This window comes from Myxocyprinus asiaticus, chromosome 41 (genome assembly GCF_019703515.2).
Source record: "Myxocyprinus asiaticus isolate MX2 ecotype Aquarium Trade chromosome 41, UBuf_Myxa_2, whole genome shotgun sequence".
NCBI lineage: Eukaryota > Metazoa > Chordata > Actinopteri > Cypriniformes > Catostomidae > Myxocyprinus > Myxocyprinus asiaticus.
The window spans coordinates 15,300,759-15,323,268 of record NC_059384.1 but is presented as its reverse complement, the minus strand read 5'-3'; the positions used below and the strand labels follow the sequence as shown (position 1 = coordinate 15,323,268).

At 42.8% G+C, this 22,510-nt stretch overlaps 1 protein-coding gene across 3 annotated transcripts in view; it reads right to left on the bottom strand.

Annotated features, from left to right (window-relative positions):
* ctnnd2a (catenin (cadherin-associated protein), delta 2a) overlaps positions 1–22,510 on the bottom strand; it is a 474,718-nt gene that overhangs the window by 269,879 nt on the left and 182,329 nt on the right. For all 3 annotated transcript variants that reach the window (XM_051682873.1, XM_051682874.1, XM_051682875.1), the window contains 3 exons: positions 10,950–10,984; positions 9,951–10,067; positions 993–1,186 (listed from right to left, as the gene is read on the bottom strand). In XM_051682873.1, coding sequence (XP_051538833.1) covers positions 993–1,186; positions 9,951–10,067; positions 10,950–10,984 — 346 coding nt within the window. The remainder of the gene's footprint in view (positions 1–992; positions 1,187–9,950; positions 10,068–10,949; positions 10,985–22,510) is intronic.

Here is a 22,510-nt window from a genome sequence, read left to right as displayed (position 1 = left end):
GCACAGTTCTAAGCAAAAACTTTCTCTGTTCTTTATCTTTATTTACTGAGAAACTGCATCAATTTAAAATGAGAGTGTTGACAAAGATTTTTTTTGCAGAAGAACCCCTTTGACTCTCTAAAACAAGACCAGAGGGCTGAGAATGCTTGGCATCTTTCATTAATAAAACTGGTCTGTGCCCAAAACAGAGGGCCTATGTGTTCATTAAAAGTGTCAAAGGATGGGAGAGGAGGCAAGGAATCAAAAGAGATCGAGAAAGAGAGAGAGACAGAAAGAGAGTCTCTGTGAGTGCAAAAAGCAGGATGTGCCAATGTCAGCTTTATCGTGACCAACCGTTCCAGCACTACTTCTGTCATTTGTATGCAGAAAACATCCAGTTAATTAGCAAATGGAAAAACTGCTATGCCAAATTAAATGTTTCTCCTCTGAACAGGAACTATTCCTATAGCTGAACATATCTAGCTAGTAGCAGGTGCACAAGACTCCATCTCATTAAAGTTGGTGGAAGACACAGCCCTGCAAGGTTTACTGTAATTGCAATCTCAAGCTCATCAACAGGGCACAATTTAACTCCGCAGATAATGACAAAGTTAGAAATACACACAGCCCTCATTCAATACAATGCAGTACAACTGGTAATGGGCAAGCTAACCCCCAGATACTTTAGTCTTTCTGTTAATTGGTTTAATCTGGTTGCAAAATCACTTTTTAGGTAGGAGCTTGAAACACAACCCCAGCTAGAAATTGAGTCCAAGAATCGTTTTGTGCTAGTACCAAAAACAAAAAAAAACAAAAAAAAAGGCAAACAGGAAGCAAGGCTGGGGCTAGAACTACAGCATCCCCACTTCAAGAGTACGAGAGACTCCTGATGCAGAGCCATTAAGCAAAAACAGACAGAGAGGAGGTAAACATAAGAAAAGATAGAGATAGATTTGTAATGAAAGTGGGAAAGGAAATAAAATAGAAGAGAGAAAAGCAATGCACTCGCTCACCTGGTTGTAGCTGTGCACGGCTCCTCCAGGCTGGCCGCTGGAGCGTGGAGGGGGCTGAGGCTTCTGAGACTGTGGTGTGGTCAAACAGTCACTCAGGGCCAGGGTCTGGTTACTATGGTAGCTAGCAGAGTACTGGAGGGAGCCCTCTGGTTTCGAGCTGAGCTGCAGTGAGCTCTGAGAGAGCAGACTCGGTCCTGTGTACAAAGCGCAAGAGCGAGAGAGAGAGAGAGAGAGAGAGAGAGAGCAATTTCAGCAAGGCAGCGATGCAGCTCTCAGCCTGGCAGAAATGACATACATAATTTATTAGGGGAGGAGCGAAATAGAGAGAGAGAAGGAAAGAGAGTGAAAGACAGTGCAAGAGAGGAGGATTAAAATGACAAGAGGGACAACCCAAAAGCAAGAGAGAGTGCAAGAGAAGAGGAAAGAAACCACGACAAAAATGAGGCATGTGTAAATATTTGCATGTGTGCGCAACATGACATTTTCAAATTTACACACTGATAGAATCTAGTAACACAAACAGGCAGTACCTTGCAGTCTGATTCGTCAGTTTGCATCAAAATTGCACTATGCACGGTGACCTGAGTAGCAACTGGGGATGGGCACGAGTGCCCGTGACAGCAATGATCGATAATGATCCATAATAATCATGCATGACATGACTTTCTATACAAAAACATGTGAAAAAGGGCCCTTTTATTTTTCATTTTGTGATTATGACTCACTTTTCAGCGATTCACAGCAACTAGCTCCATCACAGCACGCTGTGGCAGAGATAGCACTGAACACACTGGAGAGGTGCACACACACCGGATGAGCTCTTTCAAAACAGCTAGAGGCACGAAACTTTATGGAACAGAACGCAGGCTCTTTATACCTTGAATATGCCTCTCACCTTTTTAAAAGTGTTATTATTTAAAGATTTACTTAAAAAAAAAAAAAAAAAAAAACTATTTTCAACTTGACATGCCATCTTTCAGCAGGATAGATAGCAGTGGGCAGGTTCTGAGATTATTTTAGGCTCTATCAACTGTTTGTTTGCTGGTATATATGCAATTGAGAGGTGTTGTGGTTTTTAATTAAATTATGTATCAAGATGGGTATGGTTTAAGACGGGTATGTTTTAATGTGATGTGTTGTGTATTATTATGTATTTATGTGTAATGTCTGGTATTGTTTGGTGATGCAACAGTTCCTTAATCTAAGACAAATTTCTCCCTTGTGAGACAATAAAGTAACCTTAACCTAACCTTAACCTTTTTAAAAAATGCGACTGTTATGGCAACTCTGGTCAAGTCAATCATGGTTTGAAAATACATGGTACAGTCAACCGCAACAGAACAGAGGTGTGCACAAATTAAAATAATTATGGCACTTTCTGAGCATTCTTTCAAATCAAAATCAAATCAAATCAAATCACTTTTATTGACACACAGCCATATACACAAGTGCAATGGTGTGTGAAATTCTTGGGTGCAGTTCCGATCAACATAGCAGTCGTGACAGTGATGAGACATATACCAATTTACAATAAACATCAAATTTACACAACACAATTTAAAGTCTAATATACACATAATTACACACAACACAATATACAAATAATAACACACACTGTACAGTATACAATACACACAATATAGATACACATTATTCAATGAAAAAAAAAAGTATATATAGTATATATAGAATTTACAGTAGGTTGTATTGTACTGTATTGACATTCAGGCTGTCGGTTGATAGTAAGTTGTTAAGAGAGAATATAATATAATAATAATATAATTTATGACAGTCCGGTGTGAGATATAAGAGTAAGAGTAATAAAGTGCAGTGCTGATGTATTTTGATCGTGGGAGATCAAGAGTTCAAAAGTCTGATTGCTTGGGGGAAGAAGCTGTCATGAAGTCGGCTGGTGCGGGTCCTGATGCTGCGATACCGCCTGTCTGATGGTAGCAGTGAGAACAGCCCATGGCTCGGGTGGCTGGAGTCTCTGATGATCCTCCAAGCTTTTTTCACACACTGCCTGGTATATATGTCCTGGAGGGAGGGAAGCTCACCTCCGATGATGTGTCTGGCAGTTCGCACCACCCTTTGCAGTGCTTTGCGGTTGTGGGCTGTGCTATTGCCGTACCAGGCAGAGATGCAGCCAGTCAGGATGCTCTCTACAGTGCTGGTGTAGAACCGTGTGAGGATGTGGCGGTTCATTCCAAACTTCCTCAGCCGTCTCAGGAAGAAGAGGCGCTGATGAGCCTTCTTCACAACAACTTCAGTGTGGAAGGACCATGTGAGTTCCTCAGTGATGTGGACACCCAGGAACTTGAAGCTGCTAACTCTCTCCACTGGTGCTCCATTGATGGTGATGGGACTGTGTTCTCTGTCTTTTCTTCTGAAGTCCACCACAAGCTCCTTTGTCTTACTGACGTTGAGGGAGAGGTTGTGCTCCTGACACCAGTGTGTCAGAGTGTGCACCTCCTCTCTGTAGGCTGTTTCATAATTGTCAGTGATCAGACCTACCACCATCGTGTCATCAGCAAACTTAATGATGGCATTGGAGCTATGTGTTGCTACACAGTCATGTGTGTACAAGGAATACAAGAGTGGGCTGAGAACACAGCCCTGTGGGGCTCCAGTGTTGAGGGTCAGTGATGAGGAGATATTGCTGCCTATTCTAACCACCTGGCGTCTGCTTGACAGGAAGTCCAGGATCCAGCTGTTGGATTGAGTTGACCATCGAATCTTCACAAAATGACAATAAATGATTTGTTGATTGTAATGTTTTTTGTACTTTTTGTAACATACTATGCTATAATAGCCTGTAATTATGAATATGTGAGACGAGAAAAACGAGACACCAAAGACGTCTGTTGGACATTTATGTATATAGACCAACAATTTAAAAATAGATGAGAACACCCACAGAGTGCAAGAGTCTCGAGGCATGTTTTTTAAAAGTTCAATTATTGTTAACTTGACACACCTTCTTAAAAAAGGTGCTGCTTATCACGCAAGATTCTGACAAACAGTTAGACATAATGAGCGAAAACTGTCATCAACAGGAATGGTCAAAAACATCCATTTGATATACAAGTTCATAGACAAACGATTTTTAAAAAAATAGAACCCCTCCCCTCTGAATATTCGAGTACTTGGTTGATTTATCTGTTGAGTACTCGAGTAGACAAAATGACCAAAATGCCCATCCCTAGTCAGAACGAGCCAGTTATAAAAGTAATCAGGATTGACATGATCGTGCGTTTGGAGAGAAGCTGAGAGTCAATCTGCCAGCAAACTCGATAGTATCAACAATTCATAGTCTGTCAAGATGCTATCAAAGTTGATGTATCCTTCAGCTAGACCATGTTTGGACTCACTAAAAGACTCAATCAGAGATTAGCTTCTCCCTGAAACATAGTGTGAAAATAATAATTGTCTTTTTCCTCCCCTCAAAACACACTGTGCCTTTAAAACAGCCTGAGTTAAAGCATCTCAGGTTTCTCAGAAGGAGGATGTTGTCTACTTTCCCCACGCTACACAATAATCTATGGCTCCTGTATCAGACAGATCCATCAAGCTGGTCTGGAGAGATAAGAAAATTGGTGCATTATTCGAGTCCATAATAGCCTGCTGCACTCATTTTTGCTTTCATTGATCTGAAAACCCCTGAGCAGACACGGGAGGGAATGCAATGCAGCTTTGGTTAGCCTAAAGCTTTCCCCTGCCCTGGATCCTTGAGCATGTCATCCTCAAGGTCATCAAATTTGGAGGCAATTTGGAGTCAAACACTAAACGGTTCATCAAAAGTAGCAGTATGGTCATGAAAATCAGCCTAATTAGAAAGATAGTTCAACCAAAAAAAAAAAAAAAATCATGTTGTTCAAAAACTTCAGTATATGACTTTCCTCCTTCCGTGGATCTAAAAATAAGATATTACGCAGAATTATAGTTTCAGTCTCAATTCACTTTCATTTTTAGGAAAAAAAATCCAATGAAAATGAATGGTGACTGAAACTAACATACTGCCTGACATCTCCTTTTGTGTTCCATGGAAGAAAGCCATACAACATGAGTGTGAGTAAATATGACAGAATTTGCGTTGTAAATATATTTGTCTATCACTACTAGTGGTATTCTAATGTGTACACTCCACCTTTTCTTATGTATTTGCATCTACATGTGTGTGCATGTATACTGACTCCTGGGGATCATTCTCTCATCTGGAATTCCACATCAAAAAGACAACAGCTACAGCATCATAGCAGGGAGATTACACTAAATATAGCTCCTTACCTAGTGTGAGACTATCCTTATTCAAGCCTGTCTAAGAGATCTCCAGCTCTCTCATTTACCTCATTGAAACAGAGCCACTGGATCAGTTTAACTGGGGATGATAACATCTCTATACATGCAAAGCTAAAACTCTACACTGTACGATGCAGAATACATTTCACCTCCCCAATGTACAGTTCTCCAAATACCAATAATTTCATAGATTTCAAAAAGCCTCTGTGGTGAGATGCTCATAGGAATGGCCCTCTTTTCCCACATCTCAATCAACAAGGCTGCAAGCCGCATCTTGGAGAGGTTTATGGGCCATTCACAATGAATATCGCCTTCTTTCAGATCCACAGAGACCAAATGGAATTACAGATAGCTATTGGACAATTTCGGATAAGCCAATTCAAAGTTGATAAATACAGAAAAGCTTCAGCTGGCACCAAGGTGGTGCTCAGTAACATTTTACCCAACTGCAGGTTGTCAAGCAAATCTTAGGCTGGAATAAACTTGTACTAGAGATAAATAAATCCCAGTCATGTAAGTGCATGGAGTGTTGGACATGTATACAATTTCACCAGGGGTACCACCTCTATTTTTTGCTAGTTAGGTCAATGGCCTGGGCTCCATCTTGGCAGAATGGAATATTTCATGAGGGAGCTATTTTTTATATTATTTTTACAAGGTTTGCAAGAGCAATACCATCATGCTGCATTGACACAGTATGAGGAAGAGAACATGGCTATAATGGTTGGATGAAATCTATGGTTGGTTTAGTACCATCAATTGGAAAGGCTTGACATCAAGCATATCATGAACGCAAACCAATGCTATTGTTGACTTTAAAGGGATGACATCAAGACATCTATCTTTGTTCTTACAGCTGTGATGCTTAGATCACTAATGCATTCTGAATGCGTTAGGAACAAGCTCTATTTGAAAAATACAGTCTTTGGGTCACAGGGACTAATGTTTGTTGGCTGTCAGCTAACGTGTAAAAGCATGTCCACATTAGACACCTTCACGATGTTCACAATGCACAACTGGTGGCATTTTTCTTTTGTCACCAACCTTGACAGAATGTGCAAAGTCAATAACTATAAAATCTGAAAAAGATCAATGACGTGCAACTTTCTGGGAGGAGATTAGACTGTTTTCAGCCGAGTAATATCCTGAATAAAACAGATGTTCAAAGCTTTGTGTTCATAATCTCTGTGAGTTTGGATTTATCATGGAAGGTGAAATGACAGGAATAGGTGGTAAAGTAACTTTTCTTCAAACAAAAAACATGGTGAAATTGAGTGGTTTATGAATTCTTGCATATCTCACACTGTGACTGGAACCCATGGTCAGCTATACTGTCCTATGATGCCAAAACACAGTAACTACTGTATGCCAAATATGAAACGGTCTCACTCTGTTTTCTTTTAATCCAAATATATTTGAACCAAATTCGTCAGTCACAGAACAGATCATAGTTTAAGAGACCAGAAGCATGAAGTTTCAAGTCATGTGCTATCTGGAAAAGTCTCTTTTGTTTGTTTTATTGGCCAGATGTGAGCTTCAGCTAGACTTTAGGGAGCCATTTAGTCAGATCTTAGTTTGATGGCTCTGAGAAATTTCCGGTGTTCTAGGCCATCTTGGTGAAATTCTGCTTTAATTCTTCTTAATTTCCTTCTGCCTTCAGACACTACATGCAATTGTCATGATCCCGCTCTGTTTGCTCTGTGGCCTCTGTCTGTTTTCTGTCTGTGTGTCCTTGTTATGTTAATTGCCTTCACCTGTTCCTCATGTAACATGCCTCTATTTATTGTGCCCTCTTCCCTCTTGTATTTGTCAGATCGTTTTGTGAGTTGGTTTGTTTTTTTCTGTTTCCGGTCAGTTCCTGTTTATATCTTTTTCTGGTTTATGTTTTGTTTGTTTCCTCTTCCTAGTGAGAGTTTTGTTTTGCTTGTTTGTTTTCTGTTGTTTAATAAAATAATTTATTTTTCACTCATTCCTGCATTTGGGTCCTCATTCCTGTTAAATGTGTGAACGATCTGACCAACTATGGACCCAGCAGGAATGAGTTTTTCTTTTTGTTCACATCCTCCCAAACGTCATAGAGCTAAGCAGTCCAGGAAGCTCTTTGAACTTCTGTAGGAGGAAAGTCGGTGAGGGGGTAAGCGTTGGAGTTTTTGGTGATGTCCTTGGGTCTGGGTTACAATCAGGCCAGCCGTTTCCCAGCAGCCACAACTCTGCATGTCCACTCTCCAGCAATCACCGTCCAGTCTGTCCAGTTTCCAGCAGCCACCATCCAGACAGACCCTCATCAGCAGCCACTGTCCAGTTCCCTGTGGTCACCGCCCAGTCTGTCCTGTTCCCTGCGGCTGCCACCCAGACTGACTCCTGTCCAGCGGCTGCCACCCAGACTGATCCCTACCCAGCGGTCACCACCCAGTCAGTTCAGTTCCTTGCGGTCACCACCCAAACTGTCCAGTCCCCAGCGGCCGCGACTGACCTCACCATCTGCCCAGTGGCCGCCACCAGTGACCCCATCAGCTTAATGACCACCTCTGACCTCTGCCCAGCAGCCGCCATGGACCTCACTGACCTCTGCCCAGCAACCGCCATGGACCTCACAGACCTTCACCCAGTGGTTACCAAAAACCTCACCAACTTGTTCCCTGTGGCCGGCAATGTTCAGTCTGCGACAGTTGGGGGAGTACTGTCATGATCCAACTCTGTTTGCTCTGTGGTCCCTGTCTGTTTTCTGTCTGTGTGTGTTTGTTGTGTGTATGAGCAATTGGCTGTGTCTGTATTTAGCCATGCTCTCTCCTGACCCCACCTCCTTATTCCCTTACCCTCTTGTCTAGTCCTCCGTTTTGTTAATTACCTTCACCTGTTCCTCATGTGCCTTGCCTCTATATATTTTGCCCTCTTGTATTTGTCAGATCATTTTGTGAGTTGGTTTGTTTGTTCCTGACATGCTCCTGTTTCTGGTTGGTTCCAGTTTATATATTTTCTGGTTTGTTTTGTTTGTTTCCTCTCCCTCGTGAGTTTTATTTTGCTTGTTTGTTTTTTGTTTAATAATATCATTTATTTTTCACTCATTCCTGCATTTGGGTCCTCATTCCTGCTAAATGCGTGATAGCAATACTTTTTAAAAAATGGCATGTAAAACCTGAAAACATTATTTAAGCTTTGTTTATATTCAAATAACAGAAGATTATTTGATTTATTTTAAGATTAGGTAACCTCATACAACCTTATGAATTTTCCAAAATTCGCTAACTACAAAATAGTTATTACATTGCGCAGTAAACAAGTGGAAAACTCCAAAATGCATGTTTGCAGCAAAAATATTACTTAAACACCTTAGAATTATTCACAAGCCACACAAACAGCTGTACTGCTGTAACCCAAATTCCTCAAAACCTTTTATCAGGATCAAGTGATTTTGATTAATATGTCAGAAAAAAGGGTGTGAAAACTTAGTGCTAATTTTAACCCCCTGCTTTAGGCTGTAACCATAGTTTTCAGAAACTATTTGACATGGATGACATATTCAAAACTATGTGAAATATTTTGAACAGCTTGTAAGAGGGAAGACATTTTTCCAAAACATAATAAGAACAACTGTGAAATCTTTTTAGATTAGACATTGTGTTCTGAAACCATGTAGCGACTCATGAAATTATGAAAAATTATTTGTCTGGAAATTATATCTGTTGAGGTTACAATGCAACTAGCACACAGCCACAGATTCCATGATGCACTGTTTAAAGCTATGCATTCATATACAGTGACATATTTAGAAATAAAGGGCCACACACAAACTTGATGTGATGTCATGATATGATGATGATCTCAAAAATATTAATTAAATTGTACTGAAATACCTAGGTAAAATTCTTGGACAATCTGTTCACTTAAGCTAATTAATATGTATAAGCCACAGCTCAATATTCTTGATCCACCCTAATAGTCATGTACCATTTTGATTCAAGTTCAGGTTCTGTGTGGAAATTCTTGATTTGAATGGCCTTTCTTACATGCCGATTTGGTATTGATATAAAATATAAGACAAGATTTACGTTTACAGTAAGTTTTTACTGTTTTCAGGTCTGTATTGCTCTCCAAGATATAACAATTTAAATGTCTAATTATGGTTAGAAATAAAATGTAATCATGTAAAAAATAATAAAACAGTTAACATTGTCACTTGTGCATGCATTAGCATACAAATAAATTAAACCTTATTTATGATTTTTGTGAGCAATTGTTCTTTTTCCCTCTATTAAAATGCACAAATGAGCACACAAATTTTATGACCTTCATCTTTATAACTGTCAGAATACCCTAACATAAAAGTAAAATTAAGATGTTTAGTTCATTAGATTCAAGTACATATTTTAATATCAGCCAATAAAGTTCTGTTTGTGTGGGCAAAAAAAGTCTGTGTGTTTGGGGCAGGTCCAGTGCCCCTGGCTATATGCATTTTTAATATTAAATCCGACTTAACAACTATTAAAAACCTGTAAAAAACTCAACTGACAACATTTTTAGTTCACAGTATGTGCTTTTCAAACAAATGTCAATCGAATGTGGATGTCCACCGTGTTACAGACAAGTTGTCAAGTTGCATGAATGAAATAGATCTTGCACCAATAGAAAGCAAAGCTGATAGCTGTGATAGCTACTCACTGTCAGCTGTGGTGTATTCTGGTTGATCCAAGATGCCAGACTCCTGTAGGGAGCGAATACATGAGTCCACCATTTCCAGACCTGTGTTCAGTTCATCTTCAATATCTTTCTGTCCATCTGTGAACCAAACAGAGAAGTCGAGGTTAATCATGCTTACACAGAAGCAGTCATTCACTGACACCACAGATACTTCCTTAAGCCCCACTCTTCACACTTACACTTTGACCTCATGACCTCTTCCTGTCATTTGCAAACAGTCTAAGACTGAACTTAAATGGCTGCAAGGACGAACCTGTTAACCAATGTGCTGTGTCTGATCCGACTGCCAACTCCTCTATGGCTAGTGTTGGTGTAATTTGCCTAGGGATTAAGGGTTACACAAGCTCCCTAAAACAAAAGATTAACCTTACATCTAGAGCACAACCCATACGGCCAGAGAGCAGGGTGATAAGCTGGAATGGACACATACTGTGTAAGTGAGTGACACAGACAGCAAATGTACAGAAAACACACATACAATTGTGTATTTGATGAAATAATATTTGTTTGATAAAAGATAAGGAGAAATATAAGCAGAAACTGTGCTCATTTTCTAAGCTACAGTATGTGTTATTGCACAGAAGCAACTATCAATATGTGTGCATGTGCATTATTTTCTGTAATAAATATAAAATTACATTCCATCTCCATCTAAGATGCCTTTCTTTGCAGGAGTATATAAGTATATTAACATTACATCAGAATATGACTTATAGGTGTCATAAAATGTGTCCTTTTAGTAATCATGCCAATTTCTCTCTCCAGACCAATATGATACAACAAATTTATAGTATTTTTTTTTAAAGACTGATTTTCAATAAGCTGATGCAATGATACCTTATACAAACTCTCCATCAATGCAGCCTTGTTAATGTTACCTTTTACCCCCAAAACACAAATGTCTGACAGCTAATAATAATAATAATTTTTTAAAAATCATTTAAAAAAAATGACATTTACCTCGGGTATTCCAGCGAAACTGCTCATCGGCTGAACTGCAAAGAAGAAAAACAACAGGGTTTTAATTAAAGTCGTACCCACCAATCATATTTCACATATTCATACATACACACTGTACAAACATTGTGATGAAATCACTTTGCAGATGTACAGAGTGGGGAAAAGAAAAACAGAGATGCATATAACTTTGATATATTTCTTTCTCTCCAACTGATACAGTAGGAAAGAGAGAATAATTGTGCCACCCCAACAACTCAGAGATGTCTCATCAAAACACACATCACATAACTGGCAGGAAACTACAGCAGAGCGGGCGAAAAGAGGATGTCACTTCAGAAGAATGCAGATTTGTTTTCCCTTTCTCCCAGGTCTGGGATTAAAGGTTAACTGGGGTAATACTTCACACCCTTTGGACCATCATTATAATAAAGATTTCCTATTCAGCTAGAAAAAGAACACAAATCATGTGCAGCCACATGGTGGGAATGAGACTGCTGGAACCCGGCTGGGCCACAGGACACAGTAAGCCAATAGGGAGGGAGTGTTGGCTAAAATCATCTTTGTTGTGGTTGACTGGCCATCTACTGTATAGAAGCCTTCAGGCATAGCATCTTTTCACCCATGATTCTATGCTGCAGCACCATGATAAACTGAATGAAATGTAGCAGCGGACTTGAGTGTTTCCTCCAACAAAAAGTCTATTTATCAGCTCTGAGTGCATTCGATCTTTGCGGTGAGGCATCATGGAAAAGCTATGTGTTTGTTTACTTGTCTCAGTCTCAGAAGGTACATATAATCTGTTCTCTGACTGGCTATTGCATATTGCACACAAAACTGGAAAGCACTTTCTCAATCTAGTAAACTCTAATCTGATTGGCTGGCTTTACCAAACTTCCAAGAGTAAAGGCACATAGTTTTTTTTATTTTTTTTTATCAGTCTGCCTGGAAATAAAGTTGTGTATCTAAGATACCAGGTTGTTACAAGTGCTTTTGGGGTTGAATGTGCTAAAGTTTACCAGGTTAGTGACATCACATTTTTGAAAGATATTTAGAGTTTTGTTTGAGGCAATTAGTAGCAAGTAAACTAGATATCCATTACGTTTTAAATCCCTCTGCAATCTTTACAAGTGAACTAATAAATTAATTTCAACTCGAATCAATCAAATGTCCATTTATTTGTTTAAATTGCATGTAGACTTGCAATAAGCGGGAAAATTACCAGTCAGATGTTGATTTTTGCCATATAAATGCCAACAGAACTCATATGCAAACTAGAGGTAGAAATCAGTTTTTCTGGAGACTCTGTGGTCTCTTTCTTCACATATGATAGCATTATTTCAACTGGACATTTCAAAGTGGGCAGTTCTTGGTCTGAATGAACTGCAATATGGACTGGGGGCCTCATATATAAAGATGTACATAAAATTATCTTAAATGTATGAACATACAACGATTTCCTAAATGTTCCTAGAAATGATTTGTAAAATGTCCGTACGCACGAAGAAATGTTTCTAAATGCATTCCACTTTATAAATCCCAATTCATCTTAAAAACATGCGCACGTGAACAAGTGCATGAACTCCACCTACAGAACGGCCACAAATATCTTAATATGGTGAGACATAATACAATAAAAGTGCATGTGCAAGTTATTCAATCAAGTCAGCGTGCACTAGCACACTGGAGCATAGCACAAAAAATTTTGTAAGCTTGCTTGTCAGTTGATGTACGCATAAGAACATTTTCACATCAGTTTCTGCCTTCATAAATCGATTTGTTCCTCACTTTTGACGTAGGATCTAATCCATTGAATTTAGGATCAAATCTGATCATACATACATTTTATAAATGAGGCCCCAGACCTTTGGCTGTTTCAGTCAAAGTTTTGGCTGCGCAAAAATGGTGTTTGCTGGCAAAACAACCCCCCTCATATGACATACTCTTCTCCTCCCCACCTCTGTCCCCCACTGTCAGGCAATTACAGGCATTTATTCATTCAATCTATCCTAGAGCTATATTAAACAGCAGGCATTGGGCATATAAAAGAGAGGAACTGAAATGACTGGGATGACATTGGAGTGACGGCAGATATTTACAGCATGCGTCCTTGTTCAAGGACTAAGTGGGCTGAGCTATAAACTAAAAACAGACGTTCAGGTCACTCCTGAACAAAGAAGAATTGACAAAGTCACCAAAGAAGATGTAGCATGTGAATTCCATTAGCGTATGAATATATGAAAACCAGTGAGCATGAAACACGACTTTACTTAGTACTGCTTTAAAATACGCAGATACACTGAAGCTGAGCACATGACCTGTTTTATGTATGTCAGCACAGAAGTGTGTAAATAAAAGATCACATTTAGGGTTGGAAAATGAGAGCTGGTTCTTATTCAGAGTGCTTTAATGGTTCTTCTGCCAATGCAGACGGAATACTGTACTACAATACTGTGGAAGTCTTTCCTACACCACTACCCTGTAAATCTACAGATATAGTGCCATGGCAAAAGAATGGCAAAACAGTACAATAAGACAATAAACAGATTATGTTGTCCTTCCTCAACAAACATACAGCACATGTTTACTCCAATTTATGAACAAATTATTCTTATGAGCCAATTCTTTTTAAATGAATCTGTCCAAAAATATGTCAAAGCAGTTCTTGACTTACTCACTGAATTACTTCTGCCATGTCCAACTCAAAAAGAACCATGATAAAAGTTAATGGAATGATTAAAGGTGCTGTAAGTAATTTTATAATATATATATAGAAAACATGCAGAAAACATCCATTTTACCTGTAAGATATTCACAAAATATAGGTGCTATAAAATAACACACCTGTCTCTGTAACAGCCCTAAGCTCTGTAAACAGCGGGGCAAAAGATGTCCACAGGCTGCAGTCAGATCCTTTGTTTAGCCAATCAGAAGACTTTCTGACTGTCAATCATTGTGTGTGTTCCCTGTTTGTCACTCACTCGACGTTGTGTCGATGTGACACTAGGGGTTCGCTCTTGAGAGCCCCAATCACCTTTGCTTTATTCAGAAAAAGGCCAATGAAAATTGGCGAGTGGTCCGCCCCAGACATACGGGTGTAAAAGGAGATGGCATGCACCACTCATTCAGACTTGTTCTTCAGAGCCGAGTGCATGTGTGTGTTCGTCCTGTCACCTTGCTATTGCTGCTGGATTTTACGGCGCATATCAGCGGTCGCCCTCGCACGGTCGAGTGTTGTGCTTCCCCTGGGCGCTTCGGCGACTGAGTCCACAGGTGTAAAAAATAGTATATTTAAAAGAGTATTGTAAGGGGGTTCAGTGGAAAGGAGGAGGCGAGAACCGGCTTGACAACTTAAATAATAATTTATTAACCAAAAAACACAACCAAAACACACAACGAAAAACACAGCACAGCTGTCTGTAATTCTCTCTCTATCGAACTGTCGTCCCTGGCCGCCTTTATCCCTCGCGCGCCCCCATCAGGCTGATTGGGGACCGGGTGTGTCTCATTCCAGCCCGGCCCCGCCCTCCTTGGCTCTACACTCCTCCCGGCGTTGCCTCAGGCCGGGGAGCCCCCGGCATGACGTACATCCCCCCCACCCTTCCTCTCCGGGGGGGCGTGCCTTATGCCCCGACTGCCGGCGGGTCCTCCCCGGCTTCCTCGACCTGGGAGGAAACAGGAGGGGAAAAAACAACAAACACAAAATGGCGAGGGAAAGGCCAACACGGAGTGACAGAGAGAGAGAGAGAGAGAGAGAGAGAAAAAGAAACTCACCGGTTCTCTGATGCGCCGTCGCGTGGTCCCCGATCACTACTCCACCCTCTCAGGCGGACTGCAGCCGCTCCTCCCCGGGCGGACCGGAGTCAGACCTCCGACCCCCAGCGGACAGAACGCCCCTCCGCATTCCCGGCGTCCCGTGGGGACTCTCCTCTGCCCCTGGCAGTGGCCCTACCACTCCAGGCGGTCGGGGAGTCGCTTCCCTCCTCCCCCCGCGGACGGCGGTCTTCTCTCGACCCCTCCGCGTTCCCGGGGGATGGCAGGGCACTCCTCCGCCCCCGGCAGTGGCTCCCTCGCTCCAGGCGGTCGGGGAGTCCCGTCCCCACTCGCCTCGCGGACAGCGGCCGTTCCCCGCGTCCGGGTGGTCGGGCTACTCCGTCCCCCGTCGGACGGCAGCGGCGCTCCCCTGGGTGGACGGCAGTGTCGAGGATCCCGCGACGGGAATCCCTCCTCCTTCCCAGGTTTCGGCACCAGTGTAAGGGGGTTCAGTGGAAAGGAGGAGGCGAGAACCGGCTTGACAACTTAAATAATAATTTATTAACCAAAAAACACAACCAAAACACACAACTAAAAACACAGCACAGCTGTCTGTAATTCTCTCTCTCTCGAACTGTCGTCCCCGGCCGTCTTTATCCCTCGCGCGCCCCCATCAGGCTGATTGGGGACCGGGTGTGTCTCATTCCAGCCCGGCCCCGCCCTCCTCGGCTCTACAAGTATATTTTCTCTAAAAGAGCTCGCACAAACGATTGCCGTCTTTTCGCCTTTGTGCTACTGGGTGTGGCTGTTATCTCTCCCCACCGGATGGTCATGAAGTCTCGAGTGCTTGGGTATGCCGAGGCAGCTTTGTGGATGGGTCATGTTTTCACTGTGAGAACTTGCGGTCGCGGCTCTCTTTCTTCTCCGTGAAGCAAAGAGCCACAGCAGCTGCTTCGCGAGTGCCGTGGGTGATTTGGATGTGGATATGGGAGCTTCTCCGCCGGCTCAGTTCCTGCGGACCTCCCAACACCCAGCACATTCGATCTGCCCGGTAGAGTTCACAAGTGAGGCAGGCGGTCCGCCTTCGAAGCGGCCCTGGGACAAGTGACCCAAGGACGAGGTTGCTGACTCTGACTGGCCTGATCCAGGTAAGCATACGGGCTCCACTCCTGCCCCTGGGCCAGCACGAGGCGAGTACCCTCATAACATCACCAGGTGCCTTCTGGGCCCCAGCATCCAGTTTGTCAGTAAAAGAGCAGTTTCCTCATTCCCTGAGTCATTCTCCAATGCTCGCGATGGCCAGGCGCTGGAAGTCTTTCCGGTCAATGAGTGGGATGTGAGTATCTCACGTTCCCTTGTTTTCCGTCGAAAACCGGCAAACAGGTAAGTACGGTGGTTCTTGGGGCCGCTCGCCTGCCCCAGCCACCGGCCACCATTGCGTGATAAATCCTGTTGTCCCCCTGGTGCCGTTAGCGCAGAGGCTGGAAGCCTGGTTAGTGCTTTCCAGCCCATCGCGATGGCTCATCAGGACGATCCGGCTAGGCTACGCGATCCAGTTCGCCAGATGACCGCCCAGGTTCAGTGGCGTCATCTCCATCATGGTGAGGCAAGGAAGCCTTGGTCCTTCAGGTGGAGTTCGCCACCCTTCTGGCGAAAGGAGTGATAGAACCCGTCCCCTTAGCCGAGTCGCACAAGGGCTTTTACAGCCCTTATTTTATCCTGCCCGGGGGGGGGAGTTGCGCCCAATCCTGGATCTGCTTGCCTTGAACAGAGCCTTACACAGGCTTCTGTGATGCAGAAGTGTATCCTTACGTCTGTACGACATCAGGATTGGTTTGCGGCCATCGACCTGAAGGACGCGTACTTTCACGTATTGATCCTTCCTCGACAAAGACCCTTTCTTCGGTTTGCATTCGAGGGACGAGCATACCAGTACAAGGTCCTCCCTTTTGGTCTGTCCCTGTCCCCTCGCGTCTTTACCAAGGTCGCAGAGGCTGCCCTGGCCCCACTGAGGGAAAAGAGCATTCGCATCCTCAATTATCTCGATGACTGGCTGATCCTAGTTCACTCGCGGGATCTATTGTGTGCGCACAGGGACCTTGTGCTTTGGCACTTCGACTGACTGGGGCTTCAGGTCAACTGGGAAAAGAGCAAGCTCTCCCCTGCGCAGAGCATCTCTTTTCTCAGTATGGAGTTGGACTCTGTCACCATGATGGCACGCCTTACGAACGAGTATGCACAGTCAGTGCTGGCCTGCCTGAGAACCTTCAGGCAGAAGGTAGCAGTCCTGGTGAAACAAATTCAGAGCCTCCTCGGTGGCGTTACTTCCCCTCGGGTTGATGCATATGAGACCGCTCCAGCACTGGTACAGACTCGAGTCCCGAGGTGGGTGTGGCACCACAGCACCCAGCGCATGACTATCATGCCACGGTGCTGCCAAACTTTCAGCTCTTGGTCAGATCTGGCATTTCTACGGGCAGGGGTTCCCTTAGAGCAGGTCTCGAGGCATGTCGTGGTTACGATGGATGCCTCAAATTTGGGCTGAGGCGCCGTGTGCAACAGGCAGGCAGTATCAGGGCTCTGGACAGGGCCCCGCCTGCAATGGCACATCAACTGCCTAGAATTGCTGGCAGTATCGCTGGCCCTGTGGAGGCCCTTCGGCCGTTAATTCAGGGCAAGCATGTGTTGGTCTGGACGGACAACACAGTGACCGTACGCTCACGTCGCATGTCGCGAATTGCCCGCTGCCTCCTCCTTTGGAGTCAGCAGACGTTGAAGTCTCTGCGAGCCACTCACCTCCCGGGTGTCCTCAACTGTGCAGTGGATACGCTCTCACGGCAGGTAATGCTACGCAGAGAATGGAGACTGCACCCCCGCGCAGTCCAGCTAATTTGGGAGAGATTCGGGGAGGCGCAGGTGGACCTGTTCGCCTCCCGAGAGTCCTCTCACGGCCCCCTTTGGTACTCCCTGTCTGAAGCTCCCCTTGGCACAGATGCCTTGGTGCACAGCTGGCCTCGGGGGCTGCGCAAGTACGCGTTTCCCCCAGTGAGCCTCATTGCACAGACATTGTGCAAAGTCAGGGAGGACGGGCAATAAGACCTGATGGTTGCACCATACTGACCCAACTGGACTTGATTATCAGACCTGATGCTCCTGGCAGTAGCCCCTCCCAGGTGCATTCCTCTGAGGCAGGACCTTCTCACTCAGGGGCAGGGCACGCTCCAGCACCCATGGCCAGAACTCTGGAATCTCCACATCCGGCTCCTGGACGGGACCTAGCAGGCCTTCTGCCAGCAGTGGTACACACGATCACTCAGGCCAGAGCCCCCTCCTTGAGGGGGGAAGATCCACAGAGATGTGCAGTTGGGTCTGTGTTGTCCTTCAGGAGGGGCTGAAGAGACGGCTGTCTCCATCTACCCTGGAGGTGTACGTGGCTGCTATAGCAGCATATCGCGATACATTGGATGGGAGACCCTCACGGCAGCACGACCTGATCACCAGGTTCCTCAAAGGCATGAGGAGATTGAATCCCCCAGACCGTGCATGGTTCCCTCTTGGGATTTCTCTGTGGTCCTACCTGTCTTACAGAGAGTCCACTTTGAGCCCCTGGAGCAGACCAAGCTCAGAACTTTGTCACTGAAGATGGCCCTCCTGGTGGCGCTCACTTCTATAAAGAGGGTTGGGGACCTGCAGGTGGTCTCTGTCACAGCGAATGCCTGGAGTCCGGGCCAGCACACTCTCAAGTGATCCTGAGACCCCGGCCCAGTTACGTGACCAAAGTTCCCACCACTCCCTTCTGGGATCAGGTGGTGAACATGCAAGCGCTCCTTTCAGAGGAGGAAGACCCAGCCTTGTCGTTGTTGTGTCCAATTCACGCCCTGCGCGTCTATTTGGATCACACGCAGAGCTTTAGATGATCGGAGCAGCTCTTCAGCTGCTTTGGAGGGCAGCAGAAGGGGAAAGCTGTCTCCAAACAAGGTTGCCCCATTGGATTGGAGTGGTGCACGCAATCTCCTTTTATACCCGTATGTCTGGGGCGGAGAGTGGCATGCAAATTCCACTCAACAATTTTCATTGGCCTTTTCTGAGTAAAGCAAAGGTGATTGGGGCTCTCAAGAGCGAACCCCTAGTGTCACTGCATCGACACAACGTCTCGTTACCTCCATCAGGGAACAGAGGTTACATCAGTAACCAAGATGTTCACAGGGCAGCCCATATATGCTCATATACTGTAACTGCTGGTACAGTGTCCTGCTCCCGCAAAATGCTCAGGGTTTGACGGCCACAATGGTCTCTAGCAGTGTTAATTTTTTCACCCTTTTTTGTTTTAGTCATAGTTTTAGTCTTTTGATGAAAATGTCCTTTAAAATTAGTCAATATTTCTTCATCTCATATTCATTCGTTTTAGTCTTAAAAAAAAGACATAAATTTAGTCAACGAAAATAAAAGTTTTCAGATGACGACGATGTGAAAATTGACAAAAAAGTGTGTCAAACTGTAACAGACCAAACTTTAATCAAATATTCAAACATTTAGGGAAAACATTTATCAGCATTTTCTAATTTAAAAATGTATCAAACATATAACTATGCATAGCCTACTGTCCTTGTTGTGAAAAATAACATAATAATGAATAGACTGAAGTATTAGCTACTTTTCAGAAGTTAGCCTACTGTACTCTGAATTCTTCATGCTTTAGAGACTTATTCATTTTCCGTGAAAGGATATTACATTGTGTGTAGCGTATTTCTTATGAAAACAGTGTATTCACAATGCAAATTACGCATATTCTGACTTCATTTAGTTCAAGTTCACCTGTTCATTCGCTTCACTGTGCAGATGTAAGTTGTTATATTACATATATGTTGTGGATATAGGCTACTATAGTGATTAAAATCATGTATAAACAGGATGCGTTTGAATTAGGTATTTACCCCGTTTTGAAGCAGTTCATTTTGCCTGTGTTCAACTCACACAGCTCAAGCGGAGATATCCCCAATTATTAATAGGTAAGATGAATCTATGTCTAATACATTCTTCTATGTACAGATTCTAAAGATGTTTCTTCTCCTTTTCATATCTTGCACTGTTAATATCTTGCAGTATAATTTTTTTCTCATCATATTTTCGTCAATAGTATGCTTTAATAAAATCGCTTAATTATCGTCATGATGCGCCTTTTTCATCTCATCTTCGTTATCGTTGATGAAATCAAAAACCCCTTCATCAACAAAAGCTTATGTCAGAGATTTCGTTGACGAGATTAACACTGGTCTCTAGTGTGTCTGTGTGTGTGCCGTGTCTTTGAAATGTGGGGTTTTGGAAAGATGGGCTGTGGCTAATTCAATGGCTGGTCTGGTGGAAGTTCCAGAATGGCTAAAATCGCTTACAGCACCTTTAATAAATCAGAGTTGTTAGGTAGAATCAGAATTGGAACCAGAAACATTAAATTCCTTTTGAAAAGAAGCATTCCTTTTCGAAGGCATTCCTTTCGGGGGGAAAAATCACTGCTGACAGGGTACTTAGAGTTTCATGTGACAAGTAATTTGTTTCATGTGACAGAAAGGATTATGCATAGGGTATATAAATCTTCAAATAATAATGGGACATCATGTGGGTAAGGCAAAAAGCAACAAAGATATCGTGATCTCCTTTAACTGTTTTTCTTCAAGAATCGCAGATAGCAAATTATAAACGTATGTTCTACGAACCATGTTATTTGCCTTTAAGCAAGCCCAATGTAGGGGTTTAGAGCCAGGCTGCCTGAGGAAACATTCCTCTTATGAACTAGCATTTGAGACCAAGCATCTCAAAAGTGAAGATGTGAGAGGAAGTTCTCTGCTGACAAAAAAATAAAAAATAAAAAGATTTCAGTGGCTTGTTTCTACAGATTTTTCATCTTAAATAATGCATGAGTCTAGTGTCTGAATAAGGAAAATGTTGACTTGTTTGAATGGGAAATGGTTCTAATAATCAAAAGCTACTTATATAATCGGATGTGGAAGGAATGGATAATAACTGTGTGAATAAGTCAGAAATTACACCGTGGCTTGGACTACAGAGTATGCGATCCAATAAAAATGTATCTCTTTTGTCTTGCTGCTTTGTGAACAATTTGGAAAAAACGTGATGTGAAAATGTGCCACCCTGTGCCACAGTTTAGTGTCATTCCTCTTCAAACAATTGCTTCCTATGAGCAAAAATGTAAAACATTTTAAGACTCAGTAAATGAATGTCTCAGAAACTAGTTTTTCTCATTTGTCTAAAAGAGGTATCCCCCCCTGTTTCATTGCAGTGGAACAGATATTAATAATGAATAGGCCTCCATATAATGCCGACAGCAGGCCACAACATTTGGAATAACCTTGTCTCTCAAACCCACTTCATCACACCAACAAACCACTTTAATTCCTTATGGCTTGTAGTTTCATTTCCAAGAGATTTAACACACAACAAACTCTGTGGCCTAGCAGATTTCAGCTTGAGATGCTGTCAGACACCTTCTGTTCAGATGGATGCGAAGAATCCAAACGGCAGAGAGTGTGACGGCCAGAAGCACCAGCATGATTGAGGAGCCTGCAGACCTATGACAAGGCTTTTAATTGCAACCTGTTAGCAAGAGCCAGAGACAAATGCATGCTGGGATGCAGGCAAGTGACAGAACGAGACAAGTGAGGTGCATTACGGGACAGTGAATTTTGTTAATTGTTTGCTAAGTTTGTATTTGAATGCCACAATGTAGAGGTCACCAATTAGCAGACCACAGTCCAAATCGGGAACCAAGATTGGTTCCACCCAGACTATTTATCATAAATTAAAAAAGTATAATCAAAGCATTTTCTAATATGAAATCTGTGGAGTGGTTCAAAAATGTGTTTTAATGATGGCCAAAAGTTTGGAAAAATGTGCAGATTTTGCTGTTTCAGAAGGAAATTGGTACTTTAATTCACCAAAGTGGCATTCAACTGATCATAAAGAATAGTCAGGACATTACTGATGTAAACAGCACCATCACTATTTGAAAAATAGTGAAATGTCACCTGAGTATCTGGACAAACTAACAGCTAGAATGCCAAGGATCTGCAAAGCTGTCATTGTTGCACGTGGAGGATTTTTTGATGAGAAATCTTTGAAGTAGTTTAAGAAGTTCTGAAAAAAAAAAAAAAAAAAAAAAAAAATCTTAATTGTAATAGTAATTTTTCACGTTATGAATGTCCTGACTATAAATTGTGATCAGTTGAATGCCACTTTGGTGAACACATTCTGTCTCCTAGAGATGAACGTTGTTTGGTGCAAAAAGTGCAAATCAATCCCAGAACAACAGCAAAAGACCTTGTGAAGATGCTGGAGGGAACAGGTAGACAAGTATCTATATCCACAATAAAACAAGTCCTATATCGACATAACCTGAAAGACTGGTCAGCAAGGAAGAAGCCACTGCTTCAAAACCGCCATAAAAAAGCCAGACTACAGTTTGCAAGTGCACATGGGGACAAAGATATTACTTTTTGGAGAAATGTCCTCTGGTCTAATGAAACAAAATTTAACTGTTTGGCCATAATGACCATCGTTATGTTTGGAGGAAAAAGGGTGAGGCTTGCAAGCCGAAGAACACCATCCCAACTGTGAAGCATGGGGGTGGCAGCATGTTGTGGGGTGCTTTGCTGCAGGAGTTACTGGTGCACTTCACAAAATAGATGGCATCATGAGGAAGGAAAATTATGTGGATATACTGAAGCAACATCTCAAGACATCAACCAGGAAGTTAAAGCTTGGTCGCAAAAGGTCTTCCAAATGGACAATGACCCCAA